At 41.1% G+C, this 15,655-nt stretch overlaps 2 protein-coding genes across 5 annotated transcripts; one reads left to right on the top strand and one right to left on the bottom strand.

Moving 5' to 3' along the window:
* Positions 1–678: 678 nt before the first annotated feature.
* Positions 679–8,432, top strand: klhl36 (kelch-like family member 36). 3 transcript variants are annotated; one of them, XM_046037683.1, is made up of 10 exons: positions 679–713; positions 855–1,053; positions 1,429–1,512; positions 2,360–2,554; positions 2,836–2,958; positions 3,083–3,304; positions 3,473–3,778; positions 4,556–4,783; positions 5,763–5,920; positions 6,404–8,432. In XM_046037683.1, the coding sequence occupies exons 3-10, from the start codon at positions 1,453–1,455 to the stop codon at positions 6,957–6,959; spliced, it is 1,848 nt and encodes a 615-aa protein (XP_045893639.1). In that variant the 5' UTR covers positions 679–713; positions 855–1,053; positions 1,429–1,452; the 3' UTR covers positions 6,960–8,432. The 3 variants fall into 3 exon arrangements, with proteins under 3 accessions (XP_045893639.1, XP_045893638.1, XP_045893640.1); XM_046037682.1 differs by having other exon boundaries at positions 680–713; positions 855–1,029; XM_046037684.1 differs by lacking the exon at positions 679–713 and having other exon boundaries at positions 864–929.
* Positions 8,433–8,507: 75 nt separating this feature from the next.
* zgc:56622 (uncharacterized protein LOC326033 homolog) lies at positions 8,508–14,675 on the bottom strand. 2 transcript variants are annotated; one of them, XM_046037686.1, is made up of 10 exons: positions 14,555–14,675; positions 13,397–13,573; positions 12,969–13,085; positions 12,222–12,299; positions 11,656–11,772; positions 10,831–10,943; positions 9,871–9,958; positions 9,719–9,802; positions 8,882–8,964; positions 8,508–8,799 (listed from the first exon to the last, which is right to left on the bottom strand). In XM_046037686.1, exons 1-10 carry the CDS (start codon positions 14,642–14,644, stop codon positions 8,766–8,768), a joined length of 981 nt encoding a protein of 326 aa, XP_045893642.1. In that variant the 5' UTR covers positions 14,645–14,675; the 3' UTR covers positions 8,508–8,765. The 2 variants fall into 2 exon arrangements, with proteins under 2 accessions (XP_045893642.1, XP_045893643.1); XM_046037687.1 differs by having other exon boundaries at positions 13,397–13,543.
* Positions 14,676–15,655: the final 980 nt, after the last annotated feature.

The raw sequence follows: 15,655 nt of genomic DNA, 5'->3' as shown, positions 1-15,655 counted from the left end.
GATTTAGATTCTTTAACTATACATGTTCGACCAGTTGAATTTCTTTGTTAAGAGACTTACAAATATTAATAGCACAGTTTTCTATTCCAGTTGTTCCACATCCACAGAGCACTGATTACTCAGGGGGCCTTTTATACAATGGAGTTTTGTTCTGCTATACCGAGCCAAACAGAATCAAAATTGAGCAACTCTTTTAGAATCTGGGCTCCACTACGGTGGAACGAGCTCCGCATCGACATCAGGACAACAGAAACTGTACACATCTCACCTGTTCACACTGCACCTCGGGGAACATTTAAGTTGGCCGAGTTTTACAGGATAATACAAAACACATTATCTTCAAAACGTCTGGTGACATTTCCAGCCTTGAACATACTCCCACATAACTGGTCGTGATTGGTCCATTAGCCGCTCATTACTTCCTGGATGTGTTCATTTAAAGTAAGCCAGAGCGTTAGCTAGAGCCAATCACAACATCGGGCTGAATGACTTGGGCTTCAAAATAAAATGACAAAAGAAGGGTTGATGACATAAACAGGCTGTGAGTAACTTAGTGTCCTTTCATTACAGTCATCAAAACAATCACGTGCTATTGCTGCAGTTTGTTAAATAATGTGTTGTAACAATTGTCAAACCTTTACAAGCCCTAAATAATTTGTTTGGAGGTTCCAAAAAATGGCTAATAAGAAGCTATCCCACCGTCAGGATTTGAGGTAGGTTAAATGTGACCGCCTATATTTTCATTTTTACTCATTATCGTTCCTGGAATATTTTACTTTGCTGTGGTTTTTAGAGTCATCCCAGAAATTAATTTGTTTTGAAAACCTAAACCGGAAGTGTGTTTGTTTACGCAGGGCTAGCGGCGAGGTGCTACTTTGTGCAGTCGCTTCTGTTCTCTAAGAGCTGAGGATATACAGGAAAATGTCTATGTAAGAAGAGACTGTGTTAAAAGAGACCGTGTGAAGAAGCGGCCCGGTTTTGTGTCGTCGTTGAAGCCTCGCATGTTGATTGTTTCCTCCAAAAAGAGCGGTAACAAGAGATGCTGCTAACTGTGTAACTAGATGCCTTCTGCTCCAACATACGTCCAGTGATATAAACAGTTTATAACAATGACAGCTCTCTAGGCTTTAAATCAGAAAGTGACCATTATTAACATTGTCACTGTGTGTGTGTGTGTGTGTGTGTGTGTGTGTGTGTGAGAGAGAGAGAGAATAGGGGGACCAAATATTTTAGATGAAGACAGTAGTTCTAAGTCTGGTTCCATGTACTAACTTAAAATATATAACTTTCCTGGTTCTACTTCTGAGATGGAAGGTTGATAAGAACTTTGATTAGGATACAATAAGGGTTTAGTGAAATATTTAAAAGTATTGTAATACCAGTGTGTGTGTTTGTGTGTGTGTGTGTGTGTGTGTGTGTGTCCCTTAGATCATGGTTGCCTGAGGGGACATAATGGACAATGGCCAACTGAGCCGCATGTGTCGGCCCCAGCGGATCAGTGAATCGTCCAAGGTCAGTGTTTGTGTGGACTGAACCAAACAGTCAGACTCTGACACAAACATATAAATACAAACAAGAAGGGAGCGGCACAGCAGCGAGGTGAAGACCACCGTGAAGATAACTCTCAGGGAGGACGTTCACTTTTGCTGAGGCAGGACAGTGTTTCATTTCAAGAGGTCACAATAGACATGACAGGGAATAGTCTTATCAACACTGAGTAACCCTCTCTACATGTTACTTTTTAATTATGTAGTGCAGTTTAAAACTGGTTAGAACAGATTTACCAGCTGCTATGTCAAATCTACTGAATAATTTTCATTTCTTTTTGGCAACAGTCTGTCTAAAGGCACCCCCACCCTCAAGCAAGAATAAAGACCTGCACCACCTGCAAGGCTGTTATTGTTACATATTCAAAAAATACAGTTTCCAAACAGCTAGGGGCCGTCCCGCATGGTTCAACTAGCATAACACACACAATCAATTGAATAACCAGTTACAGAGCACACAGAGCAGAACAGTCTACACACTAATTAATTTGCTTCTGCTGTTTACGTCTCTTATTCTCTGTCTCAGATGTGTGGACAGCTTGCTAGCTACATTAATATTAGCTACTCGGCTACATCGCAGGGACAAACTAAAGGAAAATTTGTCAAATCGCACCTGTTCCAACATGTGTCTCCAAACCAAGAAGTCAGATCAGTGTGCAGAGCATTTCTTCAGTCTGTCCCTCTCCTAAATGAAACCGATAAATTCACTAGAAGAAAGTCTGAGCCCCCTGGAGTCAGGAGACACCTGGAATCACAAAATTGCCCTCCCAAGACCTTTAGAAAGCAGCCATTGTGTTGTGATGTGTTGGCAGGTGTTCCACTGGGTGGGTCATGCGGTGGAGCTGTTGCAGGGCCTCAATGAGCAGCGGCAGCACAGACAGTTCTGTGATGTGGTTCTGGTGGCCGACGACCAGCGGGTCCCCGCTCACCGAGCACTGCTGGCCATCTCCAGCCCGTACTTCCACGCTATGTTTACCTTGGGCATGAGGGAGGAACGCCAGGAGGAGGTACATAGGATGCTGCAAAGAAAGCTTTATACACAGGGACAATCTGGGAATTGTAGATCATTTGAACAATGGGAGGCTTTGTTTCTTCGTCTCCCTTCCCCATTCTGTGTTTTCTTTAAATTATTTTCCTAATAAATGCAGTCCTCTAGTCTCAATCTACATCTATATTATTAATAGTAATGTCACTAAGATAACTCATGCTGTGAGAAATGCTTAGTTGGATGGTGTCCACGGACATTATCATATGTCCAACTCACTCATTGTCCTCTTGCTGTGTGCAGGTGGAGCTGGTTGGGATGTCCTACATCGGTCTGAACGCTGTAGTGGACTTCCTGTACAGTGGAGAGCTGCCATTGGATGGAGGAAACATTGACTATGTGCTGGAAGCTGCCCACCTTCTGCAGGTAAGAAACTGGGCACTCCCTGCTCAACACATGATGTTAAATGGATAGAACAGGCTACCTGCAGCTCAACAGTGCATCATACTACACTGCATGTACTCAAGTTTTAAAAGCTGCTGTTGTTCAGGTGTGGCGAGCGGTGGATTTCTGCTGTCAGTACCTGGAGAGGGAGGTGAGTGAGGAGAACTACCTGTACCTGCAGGAGCTGGCTCTGCTCTACAGTCTGGAGCGACTCGACGCCTTCATCGACCACTTCATCCTCACACACTTTGCTACACTCTCTTTCACCCCAGATTTCATTCGCGACATTCCTCTACACAAACTCACCTCCTACCTCTCCAGTGGCCAGGTAAATACTCGTGCGTTGTTTGACCGAAAGTTACTCTTGACCTTGGAAACAGCAGTTAACAATACAACCCCCCCGCAACACAAAATAGAAATCCATATCATGTTTGGGGGAAAGGGCTTAGATGTTGACCCCCATAATTAATATCTGAGCTTCTGGCTTCATCATCAGGTTCAGCATGAGAGCGAGGAGGCGCTTCTGCAGGCCACCCTGCAGTGGCTCAGCCAGACTCCCGAGCGGACCTCCCACGCCAGAGAGCTCCTCACACACATCCGCTTCCCTCTGATGCCGGTGGGGGACCTTGTGGGCCGGGTGGTGCCGGCGGTGCGGGCCTTGCTGCCGGAAGAGGCCGGCTGCGAGGCCCTGGTGGAGGAAGCTCTGGAGTACCACGCCAGGCCCAGCGCCCAGCCGCTCCTGCAAACAGCACGCACCACGCTGAGGGAAGGAGCAGAGCAGCTGCTACTGATTGGAGGAGAGGTACAGAGGGGTGATGTATCACTCTGATGATGACTTCATTTTTAGAGATGGCAAAATCAAATGTAGCCACTGACAGTAGTTGTTCAGTATTTAATGTGATATGAGTCCACACAGTTTACTGTTAAATGAAAAAGTGTCATTCTCTTGACATTTGTCAGAATTTGTTTTGCTACAAAATTAGTTCATAGAATATTTGCTCTCAATTCTATAGAAGAAAGGTTTTCTTTCACAGCACTTTTGGGGGTATTGTCGCCGATGTGCTGAATACATAAGCACTTGAGAATTGTGTCAGACTTGAGTCACAAAAATGAAGACTTGTGTACTTGATCTTGGCTTGATTAATGAGGGACTTGATTTAACTGAGACTTGATTCCCTAAAGACCTGACTTGACATGAGTCAAAAAATATTTAGGTCTCAAGTTTTGACCTGGTAATATCTTGTTACTATAAAAAATAAACAAAACAGGCCTCACATCTTTGCTTATGAAGACCTTTTGACTTGGACTTGTCCCTAAGTACTTGACATGAGGCAATCAGAAGTCCTGAGATGTGAGACTGTTGCTTGACTTGGACTTGTTCTTGAAAACTTGTGACGTGACTTGGACTAGCTGTTGTAACACACGTGGCTTGAATTGAACTTGTACTTAACGATTTGGAATTAGACTTTAAATTTGGAGTTTGCCCTAAAAGACTCTGAGACTCTGCTGACCCGAGAATTAGCTCAGCTGGAGCCGAAGCTCATTAAATTCCTGTAACCTCCTCTCTTTACTTCTCGAGGTGTCAGAACGTGGCGAGGAGCTGAGCGCCAATGTTTGCCGGCTAGACAGTGAAACAGGAAGCTGGGAGGTGGAAACTGAGCTGCCGGCCCAGCGGAGCCACCACTGCCTGGCGGTGTTGGGGGGCTTCATCTTCGCTGCTGGCGGCAGCTCGTCCAGGGACAACGGTGGAGATGCTGCCTGTAACCTGCTGTACAGATACGACCCCCGCAACAACCAGTGGACCAGGGTACCACAGAGCTGGTTCCATTCTCCTACTTTTTAGTTGACAAATGAAATGTGCACTGTAAATAAACAGTAAATACCCAGAACATCATCTCAACTCAAGCACAAAGAAAAGAAAACTCCCCACCTCCCAGCTGCCATTATTATTTCTCACTTCCTGTTTAGAGTTGTCTTTTAGCAGCAAAGTAGTATGGGTGGGAATCACCAGAGGCCCCACGATATGATATTATTACAATACTGGCATGATACGATATTATTACGATACTTATGTCACGATACAATATTATAACGATACTTATGTCGCGATACGATATTATTACGATACTTATGTCACGATACACTATTATAATGATACTTATGTCGCGATACGCTATTATAACGATACTTATGTCGCGATACGATATTATTACGATACTTATGTCGCGATACGATATTATAACGATACTTATGCCGCGATACGATATTATAACGATACTTATGTCGCGATACGATATAACGATACTTATGTCGTGATACGATATTATAACGATACTTATGTCGCGATACGATATTATTACGATACTTATGTCACGATACGATATTATTACGATACTTATGTCACAATACGGTATTATAACGATACTTATGTCGCGATACGATATTATCACGATACTTATGTCACGATACGGTATTATCACGATACCTATGTCACAATATGATATTATTAAAATTTTAAACATATTGCGATATATTGCAATTTATTATCTTTTTTCCAACTTCAAATTGTGTCCCCAAAGGAAAACTCTTTTTCTCGTGGACTGAAAAAGCAATTGATTTTATTATTATTATAGTACCAAAAAGTAAATAAAGTAAATAAAAGATCGATACTTGACCTCCGTGTATTGAAACAATATTGCCATGGAAAATATCGCAATACTATGCTGTATCGATCCCCCCCCCCTACTAAGTAGCCCAGACACAGTGACAGTCTGATGTTTTTCCAGGGTTCTCCAATGAACCAGCAGCGAGTGGATTTTTACCTGGGGGTAGTGGGAGAGTGCCTGATCGCCGTGGGTGGAAGGAATGACACCGGAGCTTTGTCCTCTGTGGAGGTTTACTGTCCCGCTGAGGACTGCTGGTCCTACGTGGCAGGACTGCCCAGGTAGGAACACATGTTACTACTGGGTCTGCTGTTTAATGGGAAAATTTCTCTGGTAGAGTGGTTGCCATGAAATTTGGTGGAGACACGGCCCACTGAGAATGTATCCTCATGGATGATTTTGGTAGCTACCTGACTTTTTCAAATAGCACTGCCAACTTAACACCGTCCAACACTTTGGTTAAAGCTGCATGCATCAGTATTTTAATATAAACAATCACCCATCTCTGCAGTGCCTGGAGCTCTACTAAGAGTTCCAGCTCACTGATTTGGTTTGGGTTGGTCCACTCCACCTGCACGGATCTCCTTCTCTCCAGCTTCTGCCTTACTGCTTCTGTGTATTCATGAAACGTTAGCTGTCAGATTTATGCTCTAATCTAATCCTCAGCTTTTTGTTTCTTTGTCATAGTTGTTGAATTACAGATAACGATGTGAAGTTTTCTTGTACAGTTCTACATTAGAACTTTTAAATTCTGTCTTTCGTAGGTTAACTTATGGCCATGCTGGGACGGTCCACCGTGGCATAGTCTACATCTCAGGCGGTCATGACTATCAGATCGGCCCATACCGCAGAGATGTCCTGAGTTATGATCCATCACGGGACTGTGATGTGTGGGTGGAACGCCAGGCCATGTCTCTGGCCCGGGGCTGGCACTGCATGGCCTCGCTTAACCACCTCATCTACGCGATTGGGGGCAGCGATGACCACGAAGACACCACAGAGCGCTTCGACATCCTGCAGGTGGAGTCCTACGACCCAAGCAGTGGCCAGTGGACCCAGGTGGCACCGCTGCTGCTGCCCAACAGTGAGGCCGGGCTTGCAGTCTGGGCAGGGAGGATCTACGTGCTTGGGGGCTACAGCTGGGAGAGTATGGCATTTTCCAGAGCCACTCAGGTGTACACCCCTGACAAGGACTCATGGTCCAGAGGGCCAGACCTGCCAAAACGCATTGCAGGGGCCTCAGCATGTGTGTGCACTGTGAAGCCTTCACCATCATCACCCTCACCAGAGAACAAGAAGATGGGACAAGGGGTGAAATGAATATCACACCCCACATAAAAACAGTAGTATTTCTGATACAAAATCTTTAATAGAAGTATCAGAATCACTTTCTCACAAAAGACACTGCAGTATCACAACAAGGGAGAGGAGTTGACAAAAACTACACCATATGATGGACACTCTTTGTACCACATTTGCATTCACAGTTAGATATTCTCTGAAGAGAGAAACCATTTTTGTATCCTTGGTACAGTCAATGCAAAAATATGCTTTGACATTCAGGTGTCTTTTTAAAGTCAGGAAATGAGAGCTTGAAAAAGTTCAAAGGCTGGGTGGCGGGTTAATATTAAGTGTAAAACTGCAAGATGAGTTGTACTCTTGCACTCTAGTCTGCAAAAAGCTACTGGAAGGTCGACGTAAAATTGGGTATACCAGCAGATTCTTTTATACAATGCTGATTATTTGGAGCTACAAAAGGAGTTCACTGCAGGGTCTTTATTACACATACACATAACAGGACAGCATGGAGCAACACAATTTTCAGTTAACTAGCAGTCATCCTTATACATTATTAAATACTAAATGTTTCCCTTGTTTTGTTTAAACCAGGAGCCAATTATCATACAAGGGTCCACACATAATGGGTGGAACCACTGATTGTGATTTTTCAAATTTCGAGAGACATGCTCCAGGTCTAAGTACCAGCTGCAGTTACGTAATACTAACCCCTGCCATAACTCATCCACCGTTGACTAGGCACTAACCAGCTCTGAGGAATAACTAACCAGCTGCTTTACACTGCAAGAACAGTGCTTTATTTCCATGTCTTCTGCATGGATGATATGTTGAGGATTCTGACTTGTGGCCTGGCACATGCAGCTTTAACTATGTTTTTGCATGATATCATGTACTATGAACCGTTTGAGCACATTAAAACTGATTTTTAAAGTCTTGCTTTAAAACGAGTCAGCTGGGGGCATGAAAAAGTCAGCTGGAGACAACGTTTTTAAACCCACTCATGGAGCCTACATTAGCTTAATTAGCAAGCTAGCTACAGCTGATGATCAGCAGGTGACAGTTGTCAGTACAGCCAGCAAACAGTCAGTGACTCTGTCAGGTATTGGGTCAGGTGACCACTATGGTTTACACATTCCTAAAATCATCAGACAAGTCCCTCAGAAACCTCATTCCTACTCCAAGGTCAGTCTGCCTTGCAGGACTTAAAGGCGGTAGAATTGACATAATCCATAAAATATTGTAACCACTGCCTCTGGAGTACAAAACTACATAAATTTAAGTGATTATTTATGTGTTGTATTATAAGTTGATGGACAGATTTAAACGCATCTGCAGATAGCCTCGTCACACAAGCACAAATTCTCACAGAGAAATTGTTACATGCTTTATCTAGGTCCATCCAGCAAAGCCTACCTTCCCACATTTACAGAGTGTATGTAAAGAAATTATTATGTGCTTCTTACTGTGAATTGTAATAAAATGTGTGATTCAGAATAATTTGTTGGACTGTGTGTTTGTAAGTCTCAACTTTGTCACATTGTCAAATTAAAATAATAGTCCAGTGATGTGTAAACACAAACCTACAGTATTTTATTCACAACAGGAAAACATTAGAAAAGTAAGCGTATCAGTTTTCTGATTAGAAATTAGAAAAGAGCTTATCAGCGCCCTGATATTTGTTGGTCACATTTATTGCATTTATATTTGATTCTTCTTCAGTCTTCAGATTTGTCCTCACCTTCAAATTCCATCATCATTAGTTAAACAATACTGTAGATTGACTGAATGTAGCTGGTCTGGTCTTTTCTCTCCACTCTCCTGGCAGCCTCAAACAAAGGGGTAGTACGGATGAGACTTGATTCTAAAAAACAGAAAAACGATCATCACTGTGAAAAAAGCAGCACCGTACAGACTATTGTTACAATGGCTGTGTGTTTGCTTACTCGTCAATTACGCAGGCCTTCCACCCTCGGTCCAGGCCTCTCAGTGCTCTCATGTCTTCTTCAGTCAGACTGAAGTCAAAGATCTGCACCAAACACCAACAGATTTTGACAGCTGGGTTTTATAGACGACTATATAGATGCTGACAGTCCTAGAAAAATAGTGTTTTGTTATTCCTGCAGCACAATGAATAAACCCTCTTTCAGCCCATTGTTTTGGTTTTATGGACAACTTTACTGTTTTTGTTAAGTCTCATCAACTTGTTTCCAGCCACAGCAGCCAGCTGTTTACAGTTAACAAAGCATGGATGAACCCACTGTACCTGCCCAGCACCAAATGCCAGAGAGCAACTAGCTGGTAACCTGGGGATTATTTAGCTGCTAAAGAGACAGATATTTTTCTGGTGGTGGAGCAGTGTGAATATTGGACTTACATTCAGCAGGTGGACGGAAAGATGAATGTTGCTCCACGTCTGCTGGCTCTACTGCTGTAAACCCTTTTTTTTGCTACAACATTCTCATATCCACATTAGAAGCTGGTAATGTATCAGTGTTTTTCAGGTTGTTCTGCTCCCTTTCAAGTAGCAAAAATTGAATCAATGCCGTTTAAAATATATACATGTTTTTTATTTTGAAAAAAACTGAATTTGATGTGAACTCTGAGCTGTGTTGCACCACAGCTGCATGTAGGAGGAAGCAACTAAATAAAGAAAACATCCACAATCACAACACACTTCTACTACAAAGCAAAGTGAGCGCTTAAGAAAGAAGGCAACTCGTAGGAGTGAGCCTCAGAGATTCAAACAGTACATGGATAAAAAGTAGAAAGGGAAGTTTTACCTTGGTGTTTTCTAGGATGTGATGAGGCTTGTCACTCTTAGGGATGACTGAAATACCCTGCTGCACATGGTACCTCAGCAACACCTGGGAGAACAACACTGTTACTAACAAAAGAAAACACACACATATACAATACACACACTCACACGGACCTGTGCGGGGCTGTGTCTGTGCTTCTTGGCTATATCTGTTATGACTGGGTCCTCCAGGAGCTTATGGGGATCAGTGTCTCCTCTGAGCCTAAAGTAGACAAGATGAAGAAGACCAGAGTGTTTCATTCATAAGAATCAGTAGGCTCAATGAGTAATTACAGTAAATTTCTATCCCACTTCTTACTCCATATTTCACTAGACTGATGCCACATCCTACATCAGTCTGCTTCAGAAACATCCTCCAGTTTGTCCACAAGAAGAAACTGAAACTGTTAGAGCTCCTCTCAGGATCCACATCTAGATATACTTTGATCAATTAAGAGTTCGGGGTCAAAGCAGTTTCAGTGAGAAAGGAAGTAGAAAAATCGACTGTACAGGCAGTTTTACTTTACGTGTTGGCATGATTTTGCTGCAGGAAGCTGTTCAATGTCAATGACACAATGACAAACAATTCATTTTGTTATTAAATACAAAAAGTTAAATAATTGTCATTTTAATATATATATTTTTCATTTAATTATGACAGTAAATGCATACATGAAAAGAAAATGCATTTTACAATGTTTGTTGTATTACACTTATGTTTTTTTAATCTTCCATACTGCTTGATAGATAGATATATCCTATTTATTAATGGATGAAATTCAACAGCAGATGAAAAACTGTGCTATTTCTCTGAACTCTCTTAACTGGTGGGAATATGACAAAGGGTAAGGATGACAGATAATATTATGTTCAACTCCTGAGTCATCCTGCTTAGAAGCTCTGTTTGGTTGTAACTTTGATGTATGAACCAACACAAAGTAGATCCAATTAATGTGTCCTCTATGGATCAGAAAATTACCTCTGAGCATGAACACACCTAACTTAATGATTTCAACAGAAGCATCCATGCGCATGATTCATTTTTAATGATCAGTCTGAGTCAGTGGAGTAGGTGATTGATGCTAAGCGTCTTACATCTCTGGGGGTCTCTCAGGGGAGCCAAAGGGGCTGTAGGCAGTCAGGGCGATGTTCTTGGATTTACAGAACTCTATCATCTCTGTCTGCACCAGGTAGGGATGGAGCTCCACCTATGGATGATGTAACACCAAAGAAAAGGTGAGCAAATTTGGATGCTGATCTGGACAGAGCGTGCTAAGTTTATGAACGTGGATTTAAAGTCTGATGCTGAGCAGGACCAAAATTTTGTTCCAGGAAGTTCCCCCTACAGAACAGTGTAAATAAAAGCATAACTTGTGATACTTTACATGAAATTTCGACATGCTAGTTGCACCACTGTATAATAGAGAATAATCTCATCACGTAGTTACATTACATGAACACGTCATTCGTCAACATCATGTGATGTCACCACATGTTAACGCTATGTTGTGTATAGTAGTAGTGATGTCATGGTAACATAGAGGTCATTTATGAGTTAATTATTTGTTACATCTTACAATATCACGTAAGATCTGATATGTTTCTTCACCAACATAACATTAGATATTTTCTACTAAAAGATCATTTATGCAAATAAATAAATTATGGTTTGACTTGTGACAGATAGCCTACTCATTTCCCCAGTTTACCAGTCTTTTTCCACATTCTGTTGTCTAACAAAGGCAAGACAAAAATCTTAAAGTGAGATCTATGGGGCAGGCCATCAGTTAATCACGACAACCGACCTGAGGTCGGACCACTTGCTTGCACAGTAAATGAAAGTTTGGCCTATGGGTCTGTACGTGAACATCAACAGACTTTCTCCTGCTTATGTCAATGAAGGAGCTAAATGTGCAGGACCTGATTGACAGCAGGGGGCACCCTGCACAGAGCGAGAAGTCTCTCAAGCTGCAGGATGTTGAAATTGGACACACCAATGCTCTTCACCTTCCCGGAGGCTTGCAGGGCTTCCATCCCCTGCAAACACAACAACAGAGAGCAGCAGTCACACCTCAATGATCCACTAAAAGACTAATGTGGTTTAACTGAAACTATTCTAAATCTCTTTCCCATTTCAGGTGGATGAAGTTTTCTTTGATTTATAAGGAGAAAATTAAATTAACTTTGAGGGAGAAAACTGCTTAGAGTTTAGAAAAGTTTAGAAAACAACAAAAAAAAAAGTTTTCTGTTTCTCTGTAACTTGCATAAGAAACTGAAGTGACTGTAAGATATTGTGAATGAATGTATAGAGCTGCATTTATGTAAAAAAAAATGTATGCGCACATCTGTGTAGTTTCCATTTCATTTTGATGTTGATATTACTATTTATGCATACATTTTTAGTTTTAAAATTTAAAGCTGGTGGGGCAGGTGAGCTGTGTTGGTGCCAGCGAACACGCAAACAGAGAGAGTACATGTGTTCTTACCCTCCATACATCTATGTAGTCTACATCAGAGGTCAGCGTCTTTCCATCCATCTTCGGGAAAATCTCATCACCCATTTTCTAAGAAGAAATTTAGAGGTTACAGTCAAACAAATGCTCGTAGGCAAAGATACAGCAGGTGTCCTTTTCCAAACATTTATAATTGCTTAGCTCTTTTCATGGACACATACAAATAAGTTTAAAAAACATATATATATATATATATATATATATACATAAATTAATCCAAACCTGCAATAAGTTACATTATTGATATTGGCAATTAAAATTAATTAATGTTCTAATTAATACATTTAAACCAGTTGATTTAACACTTAGTTTTCACTTCTTTTAGCTATTTTTTCTCTGGCCTGGTCTGTTTTGTCCCCATTTCTAGTCATTTCTGGTGAGCTCTGATAAACCCACTGGACACTATATGACACAGCAGTGACTAGCTCCTGAACATATGATATTTTTCTATACATCAGTATACTTAACATTTTGTAGGAGCTGGTGGAAACCAATACATTTATCAATGTATGTGTTAAGTGGATAGAAACACAACTGCAATGGGACGGCAGTTTTGCTCTTTGTCAGCAATTGTTGGCTAACATGTGAAGCCATAACAATGTGATTAACCATTCATAAAAATAATTTCTACAGTCGAATACTTTTTTCTTAGCCTGGGATAAGGGCAGAATATGGGGTGGAAACATTTGAATCCTGCCACAATATTTTGTTACTCTCAACCTTTAGGCCAACAGGGAAATGCACAAGGTAAAGATCCAGGTAGTCCAGCTGGAGATCATTCAGGGACTTATTCAGGCACACAGGGATGTCCTCCGGGGCATGATGGGTACTCCACAGCTATAAAAAAAAAAAAGGTACAGGAGGGTTATCTGCAAAATTAAATATCACACACAATATATAGACAACACATTAAGTATGAAAATACAGAAAAGGTAACCACTTTTTAATGCATAAAATATTCTTAGGGTACATTTTTCGTTTTTAGTAACTCTTGTTGGAATGGGTGTGACAGGTGTTTTTTCCTATCCTTTGCAATTCAAAAGAACAAAATATGTCAGGTGTATAAACTAAACAGATGTAATTCCCCCTCCTCGTGTTGCAAATAATTGCCCTGTCCTGCTGTAACACCTGTTCCCCTCAGCACCCACCTTACTGACAATGAACATGTCCTGGCGCCTGATGATGCCCTGCTGCATCTTGGAGCGCAGAGCTTTGCCGATTTCAACCTCATTCTTGTAGCAGTAAGCTGTGTCTATGTGACGGTAGCCAGCTGCAATGGCAGCCTCTACTGCACCCTGGAATGAGGTGTGGGGAAGTTTGGAGGACTGCAACAAGTACAAGTAAAATATTTTATGTGAGCTTTAGAAATGCTTCTAGGGACAGAGCTAAGCTAGCTAATTCCTGGTCTTTCCAGTCTTTGTGCTAAGTTAAGCTAACCAGCTCTGGATTCTTGCTCCATAGTTATTGCTCAGATAAGAGTAGTTTCAATCTTCCTATCTAACTCTCGACAAGAAAGAAAATAATCTTATTTTTTAAATGTTAAAGTATTCCTTCCACAAGGGCACTCAGAGAGTACAGACCCTCACCAAGGCCAATGGTCTATATACAGTATCTCCCAAAAGTGAGTACACCCCTCACATTTTTGTAAATATGTGATTATATTTTTACATGTGACAACACTGAAGAAATGACACTTTGCTACAATGTACTGGCAACAAAAGTGAGTACACCCCTGAGTGAAATGTTGCCAGCGGTTTAGACATTAATGGTAGTGTAATGTGTAATTTTGAGGGGACAGCAAATTTACACTGTTATACAAGCTGTACACTCACTACTTTACATTGTACTAAAATGTGAGGGAAGTACTCACTTTTGGGAGATACTGTATGTGTGGATATGTTTTCAAAACTATTAGAATTACATTATGTCAAAATATGGTTGTCCCATGAGCTGAAACCTCATCATCTCAGTTCACAATTGACCTATCTTGCAAAGTTAATGAAAGTAAAAAATCTTCTGACAGACAAACAAACAACATCAAAAACATAACATCCTTGACAGAGGTAATGAAGGACCAAAGATCAGTATGCAGGAAGTCCCTTGCCATTTGAACTGGCAGGACGAATAAGTCCATAATTTTCAATCGCCTCCCTAGACAGATTACATTCAGAAAATACTCTATTACCTAAAATGCATGTATCTGTAAAGCATCAGAACATTTCTCTTTAACATTATACAAGATAAGAAATTGATAAGAACTGGATTCTTTACAATAAAGCTTGTATAGGAATGAATGTTGAGGCTACCTTCCATGTCCCCAGACCCAAAACTGGCATGCGTGTGCCATCATTCAGCTCTATGGTCCTGGCCACCTGTGTGTCCTCAATGGAGTACATTTAACCACTGCAGGAGAAAAACAAAATGAGAACGTCAGCACACACTTCCCCGCAGACTGCAACTGCTGAGTCAACGTCCTTCCTTTTTCTTTGCTGATCTAACTTCTCTGTTTCACGTGCTTCTTTCCTTCTCTCTCTCCTTTTTCTTCCCCTCTCTCTATTTTTATCTGTTCTTCCTGCTTTATCAGTGCCAGTAGTTAATTATTGGACAACACCAAAGTACTTCACTACCATGAAGTATTTATGTGTATACAGGTGAGGAGGAGCATGTTGCAAAGGTCACTCTGCTTTCAGGGGTGGCAGTGCACACATGTATAAACACACACAAAGGCAGGGCCACATTATAAGACAAATCTGCTGTAATATTTCCAGTTCAACATTAGATGGTGATATTGTATCACTGTACTGTGCAGCTACCGTAAATGCTGCAGATTTGAAGAGTTTAATTAATCATATCCAATCATAAAAGCCTCACCATCTTCAAATGTATTGATACAGTATAAATACTGATGGATAGATAAATAAATATTACAGAAATGTAGCCTCTCAACCACTAACAAACAACGCTGTGCAGGTTTTGTAAGGTGTGATGGGTCTTGATTTGACAGGAACTGGATTTCGTTATTTAGATTGATCAGCTGATTAATGTGGTCATTTGTTATTTTTTCACGTGAACCAATCTTTGTCAATTAAAGTCCACCTGCCTAAAGTATGGCGGCTTTAAGGGAGTAAGATTAATTTATATAAACATTGTACAACACAAGGAAAATGTTTATTCTTAAAACGGCACATTTTGATAGTTTTATCTTGATTAAAAATATCTGACCTAATAGTTTGCTTTCCATTTTTGTTCTTGTGGAAATATTCACAACGGATTACTAACAGGCAAAGAAAGGTGAATGCCTCTGGGCCCCTGTAGCCTCAAATTCACTGTGTGTAATTTGGTTTGTGGTAATGGGATAATTAAAAAAGTGTTTGGGAAGATGGACTTCTAATAATGAACAGAAATGA

The sequence above is a fragment of the Micropterus dolomieu genome, linkage group LG22 (genome assembly GCF_021292245.1).
Source record: "Micropterus dolomieu isolate WLL.071019.BEF.003 ecotype Adirondacks linkage group LG22, ASM2129224v1, whole genome shotgun sequence".
Lineage (NCBI taxonomy): Eukaryota > Metazoa > Chordata > Actinopteri > Centrarchiformes > Centrarchidae > Micropterus > Micropterus dolomieu.
The sequence above is the reverse complement of the archived record's forward strand: the minus strand, read 5'-3'. Positions and strand labels throughout refer to the sequence as shown.